Source organism: Parasteatoda tepidariorum, chromosome 2, assembly GCF_982258835.1.
Source record: "Parasteatoda tepidariorum strain Cologne lab strain chromosome 2, Ptep-v5.0, whole genome shotgun sequence".
NCBI classification, from domain to species: domain Eukaryota; kingdom Metazoa; phylum Arthropoda; class Arachnida; order Araneae; family Theridiidae; genus Parasteatoda; species Parasteatoda tepidariorum.
In genome coordinates, this window is record NC_141756.1 from 90,550,164 (window position 1) to 90,564,070 (window position 13,907).

The 13,907-nt window shown below is 26.8% G+C and overlaps 1 protein-coding gene across 5 annotated transcripts in view; it reads right to left on the reverse strand.

Moving 5' to 3' along the window:
- The window catches only part of LOC107449665 (RCC1 and BTB domain-containing protein 1), a 45,134-nt gene that overhangs the window by 15,249 nt on the left and 15,978 nt on the right, over positions 1-13,907 (reverse strand). For 4 of the 5 annotated variants that reach the window (XM_087157713.1, XM_087157715.1, XM_087157712.1 and 1 more), the window contains 9 exons: positions 9,860-10,090; positions 7,612-7,853; positions 6,436-6,526; positions 6,257-6,324; positions 4,858-4,965; positions 4,289-4,431; positions 3,236-3,426; positions 2,171-2,226; positions 1,846-1,916 (listed from right to left, as the gene is read on the reverse strand). In XM_087157713.1, the coding sequence (XP_087013839.1) occupies positions 1,846-1,916; positions 2,171-2,226; positions 3,236-3,426; positions 4,289-4,431; positions 4,858-4,965; positions 6,257-6,324; positions 6,436-6,526; positions 7,612-7,853; positions 9,860-10,082 (1,193 nt within the window). In that variant the 5' untranslated portion in view covers positions 10,083-10,090. Of the gene's footprint in view, positions 1-1,845; positions 1,917-2,170; positions 2,227-3,235; positions 3,427-4,288; positions 4,432-4,857; positions 4,966-6,256; positions 6,325-6,435; positions 6,527-7,611; positions 7,854-9,859; positions 10,091-11,177; positions 11,260-13,907 lie in introns of those variants that run through there. The other variant, XM_087157716.1, reaches the window with a different exon arrangement.

Below are 13,907 nucleotides of genomic sequence, written 5' to 3' on the forward strand. Positions count from 1 at the left end.
CATCTAGGACAAATTCCAAAACTGATTATGTTATTTGCTCTAAGTTTAATACTACCCACAACAACAGCTTCTGTCGAAAGACTGTTTTCCAGAATGAATTTGGCCTGTTCAAAATTACAGAGTAGTCTTTAAATACAATCATTACATTTTCATTTAATGGCTCAAAAAATATCACATGACCAAGTAGATAAAATTATCACAATATTCAAAAATTTTGCAAATTACAGTATAACCATTAAGAAATTTTTTAAACCATTTTCTACCTTCTTGGAGCATTTTATATCATTTATGATTATATGCTGGGAAATGATTTGTATATCATTAAATTTTAACTGTATAAAAAATTTAATCAAGATAAGTTTCGTAAAATAATGTAATTTTTATTGATTGTTAATTGATTGTGTATTAATTGTAAATAGTAAGTGTTATGTTAAAAATATATTCGTCATAAAAAGTTGTAAACAAGTATCTTAATAGTTTTTTATTATTAAGGAATATAGTTCCTTAAAATTTAATGTGTTTTCTTTCTTTCTTTTTCTTTCCTCTCTCAGCCTCTTATTATTAATTTAAAATAAAAATGTCTGAAAAAGTAATGTCTTAAAGTACATTCCCTAATAAATGCTAAATCTTATTTTCCACTTAACGGGTTTTGTTTTAGTTTTAATCATTTTTAACCGTATAAACTTTCCTTAAATCAAAGTATTTAACTTGAATTTATATTAATAACTAGAATATTTATTTATTTGAAATTTAATTCCATGAAAAAAAATTTAACGTTAAAATTTATGTTTAAATGGACTTCTGTATTTTGTAGTGTGATAAAAAAAATTTCAATTTTTCCATAGTTTTTTAATTATTTCAATTTATCTAAATTTTTTCTGATAAATTGATTCTGATTTTCGAATTCTGTTTTCCTTCTTAAGTAATCAGTTTTGCATTTTCTAATTTTAAACGCTTTAAAGTATTGTATTTTCTGCAAAGAGATTACAAGGTAAGCCGACAAAAAGAATTTAGTGTTATATAAACAATGATGTTTATATAACAATCACCACCAACAATTGTTTTCAATATGTCGGTCTAAACACTTTGGCATGCGGCCCTTCATTGGTCAATCTGCTGTGCATGCGGCCCTTCACTGAAAAAGGTTGTGCACCCCTACTTTAAGGTCATGAATCAAAAACAAAACAATAGGTTTATTTAATATTTTTAACCTAAAATTGTATTTAAAGGCATTTTTTATGTTCTATTTGTAGCAAAGGAAACTTAGCTAAAAAAAAGATTACTGAAATTATAAAAAAGAAATGCACTAGAACATAAAAAATTTATTCATTTAAAAAATCTCATTTCGTTCTTGCGTGAAATATAAAAAGGACAACTCAGTGTCAAAACATAATATTGCTTTATTTAAAAGGTTAGATGAAAATTTTACTATATAAGACATTATTAAACAAAAATATGCATAATTCTTTTCACTTTAAAATAAATAATTAGTGCAATAAATAAGTACAACAAATGGCTTAATAAAGCATTTATTGATTAAATAATAACAAATAATAATAATAATTTTAATTTTTGTGATTAAAATGCAATTTATGTGCATTCGGTGAGTAGAATACAAGGCTTTTACAGCACAGAAAGTTCTCCTCAAACCTGGTAGAAAAGTCCAACAGGTTTGCCTTTGGTAATTCCAAGGATTTTACTTAACGAAAAATAAGCAATTTAGTGATCTTGTCAAATTAAAAAAATTTAGTGTCATGTTGTACTATGTACTGCAATGCATACAAAACAACTATATCAATAAAAGAATAAAAAAATATTAAACTAAAATAAAAAATTTCAACTTACCGTATTTTAAGAATAGATTTGTGGACATGAATTATTTTTCCATCTACATTAAATTTTAAATCAGAAGTGTCCTATGTTGGAAAATAAATCAATTATGCACTTTAAATTTATATACATAGCATATTTAGATCAAAATAGCTAATAAACTAATGTGGAGATAAAAAAAAATTATAAACATTAAGTGACAAGTTTTACATGAACTAAGTAAAATAATATAAATAACTCAATAGTAATAACTAAGCTTTAAGAAAATGATGAAAACAATAACTGTAAAAATTAAACAAATACAATTAATGTCTCAAGTTTTCATAACATTAATACCAACCTCATCATCAAATGCTTGCCTTATACTATCACTCACTCTGTTTGTTAGCACTACATCTAAAAATAGAATAAACAGTTTGTGATAGGTTTATGATAAAACAAAGATGCATAAATAACATTAGTGAAAAAGATTATTTGAAAAGTCGCATTTTAGTAAACGCTTAGTAATATGATAAAAAACATACAAAAATTATAAATTTAAAATCTAATCCCAATAAAACTATTCATAACACATATTATGATTGAAAAGAGGTCCCTTGATATCAAGAGACTAAAAGAGTATTTTTAAAATCGAAATAGTTTTGGACACATGGAATTTATTAAAACAATATTCAAGTTGGTTTTTAAAAAAACTAAAGAAAAATTTAAAAAAAAACAATTCTTAAAATAAAAATTTAAATAAAAATTTATTTAAATTTTTATTTTAAGATTATTATTAAAAATAAAAATTTATTTAAATGTTTAGTCAAACATTTAGAGCTGAATAAAAGATAAATATAGTTAGAAAATACAACATGTTCTTAAAAAATAATTAAAATGCAAAATTCAAATAAAATACTTAAACTTCTGCAATATCATCTGGCACAATATTAATTACTTGATCTAAAAGATCAAGTAATTAAAAATACAGTAAGAAAATGAATGTTTCTTTCAGGATTACAATAATAAAGCAGTGGCAATATTTGTTCTAAAAATTTAGTTTAAAATTGATTTTATGAATTCTACATTTCAATATTACATATAAATATGCAAACCTATGGCTCATTTTCTAAAAAACAATTTTTTTTAAAAAATTTTAATTCAATAGTAGGGACAAGCAAGAAAATAAAATGTAGGAGTATTTTAGCTGCAGAAATTTAAAAAAATAATAAATTTAAAAATAATAATCTTATTTTCATTATTTTGCTAAAATACATTCTAAAAGGCATTCTCCTTTTAAATAAATGTATAAATCATAAAAAGAGAATAAAGTGAGCTGGCGTATGAAAAAAAACTAATTTTATGAGAATGACCCATATATTTAATAATTACTACAAGAAATTAAACAGCAAATGAATAAATTTACCAAGATCCATCGGTACCCAAGTTACAGCAGGAGATGCAAAACATGCAAAAACATCATGCAATGTGTGGAAAGGAGTTTCTGCTGCAGATGTAACAGCCTGACCACGACATTGACCCCACATGTATACTTTAGATGTCTGAGTTAAGGCAGCTGATATATGATTATAATGTGAAGCAGCAATTTCAACAACCCTATATAATTCAAAATTATTTAATGTTAGAATTACAGACAGAATACATTGACAAAAATAACAGAGGTTCTGAGAATTTACATTGAAAAAAAAAAGGTTCTGAGTAAGAATTTTGTAATGAAAAAAATATATATATACCAGGTTCGGAAGAAGAAATTTATATTGAAAAAAACAAACATATTTTGAGAAAGAAATTTACATCGAAAAAAAAAAAAAGAAGAAGTTCTGAACATAAAATTCAAATAAAAAAAGAACAAATAAATAAGAGGCTCTGAGAAGAAGTTTGCATAGAAAAAAAATGAAAGAAGTTCTGTGCAATATACATACATTCAAAAAATAAATAACAGAAGTCCTGAGCATAAAATTTAAATTGAAAAAATTATCTGAGGTTTTGAGAAGAAATTTACATTGAAAAGAAAATTAAAGAGGTTCTGAGCATGAAATTTAAATTGAAAAAAATAACAAAGGTTCTGAGATGGAATTAAGAGTGGGAAAAAAATTACCAAGACCAATTAACCATAATTACCAAGACCATAAAAAACCAATTACTTTCAGCAAGAAATTCACATTGAAAAAAAAAAAAGAGGTTCTAAAAAAGAAATGCACAATTGAAAAAAAATGCTAGAAATTCTAAGCATGAAATTTACGTGGAAAAAATAAAAGAGGTTTTCTGCATGAAATTAAGGGGGGGAAAATAACAATAGAAATTTTGAGGATGATATTTGCATTGAAAAAAAATAATAAAGGTTCTGAGCATGAAATTTACATTAAAAAAATAACAATAGAGGTTCTGAAATTTACATGGTAAAAAAATTAATAAATCACAAAGATTCTGAGAGATAATATTTCAATTTTATTATTACCTTCCAATTTCAGATGCAATTCTGACTGGAAGAACTTGGTTTGCTTTATTTCCAGTTCCAAGCTGACCATAAGAATTAGCACCCCAAGCATATAATATGCCTTCATCTGATAAGGCCATTGTATGTGCATAACCACAAACAACCTAAAATAAAACAAAGTACTCTTTAATATCTTTAGAATCATGATACATTTATAATTTTTATGCTTTTTAAGGAATACAGAAGTAAAATTAAAGTAAGCAGTAAACTTCTGATAATCTGTTTTTGAATTATCTATACTTACATTCACCTTGTATGAAAAATAAATTTTAAGGAAAATAATAACTATAAAGTGACCGCAAATGAACTTTTAGATGAAGACAAAGTTAGTATGAAGCTTGTTTTTTATGTAAATGAAATTACTCAATATTTCTATATGGAGCAGATAAGAATTTATTTTAATGGTAAATTTTTCATTCTTTTAAAAAAACTTTAGAACAATTTAATATACAGCAAAATAAATAGCTACAATAATTTATAAATAGCTACAATAATTAATAAAATATTTTTAATATTTATAGCACAATTACTTTCTGTATAGCCACTCCTTGCAAATTTGAGACACGATATGGGTTTGCTTGATTAGCATTACTTCCTATGCCAAGTTGACCATTCCCATTGTAACCCCAACCATATACCTGCAAATTGAAAGGGAAAAAAAATTATTTATTTATAATTTTCATTATAATAAATAATATATATAATTTTTATTAAAATAAATTTTTATAAAGACTCAGAAGAATAACTAACTCCAAATTTAAATAAAGCAACAAATACAAATTTCATGCTCATTTTAGTTTATATTTTTCAGTTAAATAAAACAATTATTCGTAATCAATTTACACAAGTTATCCTCAGCAGCCATTTATTTCGCTGGATAAAAAGGACATTGAAAACAGTTTTTAATCCATCTCCGGTTTTTGTACAATTTTATTTATTATTTTCCCATTTTGTAATCCTTCAATTTCCTCACAAGATAAAATCTACACCTGCAACTAAAGTTTGCCAATATGCATCTAGATGTATATTTCCTGCACCTCAAAACTTTTACCAGAATGCTTCCTCATAAAATTTATTTTTTAATCCCATCGAATAAAGATAATCTCTTAGAAAATTAATCAAAATAAGCATAAGGAGTGAGAATGACTTTCAAGCATAGAGGAAATTAGTTGCTATTGCTCAACACTGCAACACTCAGTCTGTTATTTAAAAAGATTTTTTAACTCAAAATAGAATAAAATTTGAAACGTCAGCTTTGGAATAATTGGATGATGTTTCAAGATTGCTTCATGGAGTACACTTTTTTAATGTCACTGACAAAGGCATGAATGGTGGGAAACGGTACATAAATTTTTTTTTAATTCCAAAGGTTTTATTACCTATTTTAAAAAAATTTAATCAATTAACCCATAAAAACAGAAAAAATTAAAATAACATATGTATTAATAATGCTTATTGGTTAAATATTCAGACTATAACTCTATTTTATTTACTTCGTTTCATTTATATGTTAGTTAGAATATAATCTGTGTTACAAAATGGTAGAAATTTGCAAACATAATCTCAATTTTAAAAATCTCTTTTACACTTTACTCTTTTATAATTCATTCCTCAAAAAGTTAATAGAGGAGTGAAATTATTCTCTAAATTTTATTGCATAAATTTTCATTTGTAGATCACTAGAATATTTTATCACCATCCAATAAATTAGCTAAGTATTGAAATTCTAAGGATATCCTGACTTTTTTTAATCGTTTAATGATTAAACATATGAACACTAAAAGTTTGACTTTAAAAATCCAGTTATTTCACTAAACAAATAAAACTAACATTGTTTATTTATTTATTCGTTTATTTTGCCAATTCATTTCAGAGAGTTTTTAATTCTATAATATAATGCAGTGATGAGAAAAAAAAATTTTATGTTACCTCGCCATTATCTAGGACTGCCATTGATGAAGTTTGGCCACAAGCAACAGATATGCATTTTCTGGAACCTTAAAAAAATACTTAATTTTATTAAGTTTGTTTTCCAGAATAAAAAAAATTAAAAAAAACTTCATACACTTTCTTTACTGTAAAAACTAGTTATACACGATAGTAATTACCTATTCCAGCAGTGACTTTACGAGGAGTAGGCTGATTGGTAGTAGTGCCAAGTCCAACTTGACCACAATTATTTTGTCCCCAAGAATACACCTAAAACATTGATATGGTTATTTTTAAAAACACATCAAACGATTATCTTTCTAATTTATAATTATCAATTATAATTATCATTTCTAAAACATAATTTTAGCAAAGCATAGCTCACTAGGAAGAAATAAATACAATCTTTGATCAAGAAGATACTTTCTTAATCTGAAATTCCTATTAATAAGAAAATTTCTAACTATTATTACCAATAAAACCTACATTATTGTTAATGCAGTACAGTAGTGTCCTATCAAAAATGAAAAAGGGGGAACCAATTAATGGTTTAAATTTAATGGTTTAAAATTAAGAAAACATTTAAATTTTAGCTTGAACTCTTTAAAAAATGAATAATTTTAGAGCTAAATATAATAAATTAAGATATCAGCATATCCTGGTAGTCATGAGATTGCATTTCAGTCAAACATTCATAAAAATAACATACTTCTCCTACCACTTTTTATTTTTAATAGAACACTACAGCCTTAGTTAATGTGATAACATTTAATAGCTGGTTATTATACATTAGATAGATACAAAACAAAATTATTCATAGACATGATCAATGATAGTGTTCGCTGATTTATAAAATTAATTAATTATAAATTAAAATAACCAAAGAATAGAGTGAACATATTCTTTAAATTAATTACTCTAACCTGACCAGAAAGACAAACCAATAGGTTGCTACTAATGATAATTTGTTAATGTCTCATACGGATGTTTTTTTTAATCTACAATTCATATGATATAAGCAAATAGCCAGATAAAATTATAAAACTGCAAACAATTAATATTAATCTGCCTATTTTATTATGAACAACAACCAGTTTTATGTACTCAAATCAATTAATCATATTAACAATATACATATATGATTAGGAAATCTATTTTAGCTCATTTCAATTAGATAATGCATACCAACTCATGCAATGTGAATTAATGTACTAGGTAAAATAAAATTACTGTATCATCAGGAAACACATTTTTCAACTATAACCACTTAGCAATCTATTTTCATAAAAAGAAAACATTACTATTGTAATAATTATGAAACAAATAATTAATTAATCGATTCAGAATAGGCTTACTTCTCCTTCACTAGTTAATGCTATAGAATGATGACTTCCACAAGCGACTTCTATCACTTTTCGTCCAATGAGATTTGAGGAAATGAGGCCAGGGCTAAGACCTTGATTAGTACCCCCATTTCCAAGTTGGCAATAACCATTATGACCCCAACTATAAAGTTCTCCTTCTGCTGAAATTGCTAGCACATGTGGCCCACTGCCATATGCAAAACTTTCAATGCCTTTTTTGCACAAACTCTCAACTAAAGAAAATGGAAAATTCACAGTTAAAAATCCAAAAAAATATTTTAGATAAATAATTAAACTTAAAAAAATGTGAAAGGTAACCAGAATTGAAAATATTTGTACAGACTGTTTTCACTTAAAAAAAAAAGGAAAAAGATTTGATTCATATTTTTAACTGTTAGTGGTTTCAGCTTTGCTCCTTCTTTTTAGAAAAGAAACTTCAAAGTTTCTTCTTCCAAAGAAGTTTCCTTGGTTAAGGAGAATTTTGAAAGCAGCACTTCTGGAATAGATGATGTAAAACACATGAAAAAACATATGTTCGTAACACCATGTTGGTAAAAATTAGCTTTTAAATTTTCAAGCATGCAAAAATGTTGCCCAAAAAATTGCTAAAAGTGTTTTGCCTCTAAAAAATTTTTCAAACAGAATAACATTACAGTTTTGGGAAATATATTTTAAAAATGACAGATTTTAGGAATCGACTTCTAATATTAAATTTTTGTTTTATAATGAAAAATAATAAACAAAAAGATAACTTGAGTAATAAATTACTATACAACAGCGAGACAAGAAAATCTGCATAATTTTAACATATTTTTGTGTATAAAGAAAAGGTAAATAAAAATTCTGTGCCCATTTTGAAATTGAAAAACATAAATAGCTGTCATAACAGATAAAGAAAGAGCCAATCACAAATACAGAGTATGCCACAACTCCCTCCAGGATTTGGAATGCTCATAAAAAACAAAATATTTCCAGACATCAACAAATTATACTTTACCTGATAAAAAAAACATCAAAAGTTTTTGCACAAATGTTCAATTTGTGAACCTTTAGTGACACGGCATACTTTCAAGCCAAAAAGTCAAATTTTTACTACACTAGCTGCTACATATCAAGATCAATGGTAGAGAAGAAGGCTGTGATTATTGATCATAATTTTGTTAAATCATGTGGCATAGGGGGCACAAACACGTAAACTTTAAAGTAACTCCATTTAAAAAAAAAAAACAGGAAGTTAAGCTTAAAAAAAAACCAAGACAGGGAATTGTGACACACCCAGTATGCAGATTTCAATGCTCTAATGGAGCATCACTTTCAGAGCACACCTCTATTTGTGAGCTGAAGCTGATAGTGAATAAGAGTATTATCTTCATTGCATTCCCAATTGTGCACTCCAGATGATGTTCTATTGTCACAAAGAAAATTTTATTTTAAAACTCTTTTACTTATTTTATGCCCACACCAATCAGGACCTGGTAATAATTAACATAGCTTAGGGGTGCACAACCTTTTTGAGTGAAAGGCCACTTGCCTAGCAGGTTGACAAACAAAGTGTCACACACATATTTAGTCATATTGGCAACAAATGTGATAATTTTCATTCAAAAATTAGTGTTCTAAGAACTAAAAAGAGATTTGATTAAAATTTTAATTTTGTCTCTATCCTCTAGATTACGAATTTGTTACACATTGAAATTAATGCATTAAAAAAATTACAATAAATACTAATGAGAAAACAAACAGATTAAAATTTGGAAAGAAAAAAAAAATCGGAAAAAAAATGTGATAAAGAAATTTAAATTTTTAAACTATTACCAGAAAAGTTAAAACTAAAGTGAAATTAGATAAATTAAATCATAATAACAGTTCTAGTTATTACCCCTATAGTTTGATAATTAAAATAGCTCTGATTTCCGCAGCACAGTTTCAACGGTATACATACTCTATTATGAGTTATTAGCCACAATGAAAGTTACTTTAAAATCAGGAGAAAAAAGAAAGAAATCCTATCTTTGGTAAATAAAAATACTGTTCAAAAGTAAAATTTCTAAAAAGTAACTAATTTATACAACAATAATTTAGCAAGAAAATGATAAATCAAGAATAGTTACAATCCCACACTAACATCAAATAAAATCAAAGAATGCTTATTTTACGTAAAGCAACAAAACAAATATTTTAAAATAAAAAGCAGAACTAATTTATTTCTAGAAATATAGTTCACAGGTTCAGTAATTACCTTTCCTAGGTTCTAGACTGCCATGTGAGTCACCAACACCTAAGCAACCACTACAGTTTGATCCCAAGGCATATACATCATCATCTTTATCCACTATCAAAGCTTCATTACCAGAGCTTCCAAATACACATGCTATTTTAATATTGGATATAAAATCTGGTTCTAAAATACTGAATATCAGCCATTTATCAATATTGGACATCTTTGTTACATAAACAGGCATAGAGATTGCTGAAATATTTTTAAAAAAATTTTGGAGTGAAATTTCAAAATTGTAATAATACGATGAAAATTGTATTATTTTAAGGGTAGAATCAACATTAGACAAATAATGGAAAGAACACAAGAATTTGAAATTGATACTATTTATTGAATTTAAAACAACTTATGGCACAGTAAATAAAAAGCAACTTATTTATGCTACAGTGTTCTTCCTAATCGTTTTCATCATCATGTTTGCTTTTTGAAATGTCCTCTTTGCCTTTTTGGTAAAAATAAGCTGCCTTTCCTTAAAAACACTGCCATTTTATATTCCGTATTTAAAAAATTTAATTTACTATTTAAATAACAGGGGTCTGTCCAGGCCAAATTTACTACCATTTAGCAATACCTTAATAAATTCAACTTAAGAAAAAACGGTACTTTCACAAGATACTTTTTCATAAAATTTTTATTTTTGTATCCCATCAGAAATGATAAATCCAAATTTTAACCACATTTTTGTGTTGATTTTTTAATATAATTTTTACAAAATAGGTACCTTACAGAAAAACCTAGACAGCCCCTGAATAATAAGTCACGCTGATAGGCAAAATTACCTGTTTTTATAGATTTAATTCCAATTATAGAATTAATAACAAATGATTATTTTGTTAGTATGTATTATTCTCAACTGGCTAAATTTTTATAAGTTTCTCTCTTTTTTTGGTCGGAGGAAGGTATATTAATAATTATTCAATATTATTTTTTAAGCAAATGTATTTTTTTTTTTTTAATAAAATGCACCTTTAAATGCTTAGTCTCATAATTTTCAGTTTAAATTACAGAAAAAAGCTTTCAAGTTGTTTATCAATTATTGTTTATGAACTTTTTAGTTTATTTTTTTTAAAAAAAAAAAACTTGCGACCAGTGATTATTTTTTATAAACTACAATTTTTTTTCTTCTTATTTTGATAATGAGTGAGTATTACTTTTTGAAACACACACATCAAATATTATAAGAGGGTAATTTAAAAATTGTTGAAAATCAAATTCAGTTATTACATAATATTACACATTAGATAAATTATTACTGTGTTATGTTACTCTTTCAAAAAACCTTTTTCTGGGAGGAAGCACCTTGCCTTTTTTTATTCCTTGGGAGAACTCTGATGCAATGAAAGAATTTAAAATCCCTGAAAAGATTGTTTAACTACCGTACTAACATTAACACAGACAAAATTAATAGCAAAACTACAAAGCTATTTTAAAGAACCTATAACCATCACAAATGGACTGAGACAAGGCAATGTCCACTCTTGCCATCTTTTAAATCTAACAGTTTTTGGAAACTCAAGCTTTAAGCACAAATTAATAAACTGATGGTAAGCTATGTAAAATTTTGACCCCGTAAAGTTAAGTCAAAAGAATCAATTGATGGTAAGCTATGTAAAACTTTGACCCCGTAAAGTAAAGTCAAAAGAATCAACTGATGGTAAGCTATGTAAAATTTTGACCCCGTAAAGTTAAGTCAAAAGAATCTTTAACCTAACATTAATCTATGAATTAACACCCTAGTAGTAAGTGTAGGATAGAGTAAAGCTTAAAGAATAAAATAAATCTTTAATATAACTTTGCCTACACCATGTCCAGCTGTTTTTCTATCACTGCAATAGAAAACTATTAGTGTTCCACAATAAAGTTCGATGGATTGGTAGTCTTAATTGGTGGATTTAATTTATAGAGTTGAGTGTCATTGATTGGTCGACCAACGACACTATACTCTATAAGTTAAGTCATTTAACATATACAGTACAGAACCCGTTATCCGGAAATCAGAAAACCGGAAAACCAAAAAACCGGAACGAAATTCGATAAATTTTCTCGCAATTTTTTTTTTTTTAAATTTTTTTCCTCATAAGATTTTACGATTTTTCTTTCTTTTTTTAAAGATTTTTACCTTACCATCATTTTGGAAATAATCATTAGTGTATTACTTCATCGTTTTTTCTTATTTTTAAGATTTCCAAAATTTTTTTTTTTTTTAGTTGGGTTTAACAATAAAAAAACGGCTTTTTGTAGCGATTCAGAAAACCGGAAAAATCAGTTATCCGGAATAGCGATTGTCCCGACCGTTCCGGATAATCGGTTTCCTACTGTATTTAATGTTTAGATGAAAGATATCTTGGGAACTATATAGATACAACTTATATTGTATGTTTTTGAGAATTATAACTTTTTAAGATACTTAATCACATGACTGTATTAACAAAATGAGAGAAAAACATTTATTTGAGATCCCCGTAGCAGAATTGTGGCAACACAGCGACGTTGTCGCAGAATGTTACAGAGTTCTTGCGGAAAGATTTTTCTTTTGGGAAGTAAAATGTTTCTGTTTTTTTTCTGCAGAAATTTTCGAAAGATTTTATCTTTGCTTCAGAATTACATTCAAAAGATGCCTTTCTCACTCATCCGATTGAGAAAAAAAAATTCTTTTTCTGTTCTCATTTGAGAACAATGAAAAATAAAGATTAATGAAATAAGAAATTTGGCTTTTTTTTCTGCAAAAAATTTCATTCCAATTCTTTTAATGCAGTTATTACCTACTATTGATTTCCACTTAGTTTTAAAATCCAATGTTTTTATACTAGGAGGCTCCTCTCCCTGCTCGCTAACGCTCGCCAACCCCCGAGAATTGCTACGCAATCCTATGCGGTTCACGCCGTGAACCATGGCTCGCTGCGCTCGCTCGCCAATGAACACAATGTTCTAGCACAAAGACATAGTATATTATCATCAAAGACATAGTATTTTATCATCAAAGACATAGTATTGTACTTATGTGGAAGAATTCTATCAATGTTCTTATTGGCTATTAAAAAAGTATATTAGCTATTTAGATTGTACATGGTGAAAAAATCAAAACATTAGCTAAATGAGAAACATATTAGCAAAATAAATTATCAAATATTGCAGTTACTCACCTAAATTCAGCTAAATGTATATAATAAATTCATTCCTAAATCAAAAAATTCAATGCATTCAATACAAACACTTAGACGTTTAGGTAGCTCCCAGTAGAAAAATATCAATTCAACAGCGGCCTTTTAAAGCATTCTCACTTCAATTGAGTTTAAATTAAATATTATCATGTTTTTAGGGCATGAATTTGAATTGAACAACCTGATAATGCTCACTCTGGCTACTGTTTCCGTTTTTAAAAGCGCTATATGTTGAGCCAGTTTGAATTAAATATTATCATGTTTTTAGGTCATGAATCTGAATTGAACAACCTGATAATGCTCACTCTGGTTATTGTTTCCGTTTTTAAAAGCGCTATATGTTGTGCCACCTCATATAGTTTTGCCATGTGACATTTTCAGCAGCAATCATTGGTAGATTTTCTAACGTTGCCATTCGGGGAGTTGTAATGAGGCTTTTTTTTGGTGCCGTGTAAGAGAAATATATATATAGATTATTTATTACATACAGCAACTGAATCTCGAAATGAAAAAGCGCATTTAGTAACTTAGCATATTTAGTAGCGCCTTTTTTTAAGAATCCGATTTACTGTCATGGATTTCACTATTTTTCAATGAGATGGTAATTTACAAAATGCAAAAAAATAAATAATTAGTGTGTTTTCCCGCCTACAAAATTCGAAAATATAGCCCATAAAATTAGAGTAAAAAAATTTTACACATTTAATTAAAAAAAAAAATTTATTTGATCTGAAAAGTTTTTTTTTGAAGTTGATGCTTTTGTTAGTTTAATTTAGTAACATGTATATTTGTTATTTTTAAAAGTATCTTTCAGAAAGATATTAGTATTGGAGAGGAGTGTCGCAGAA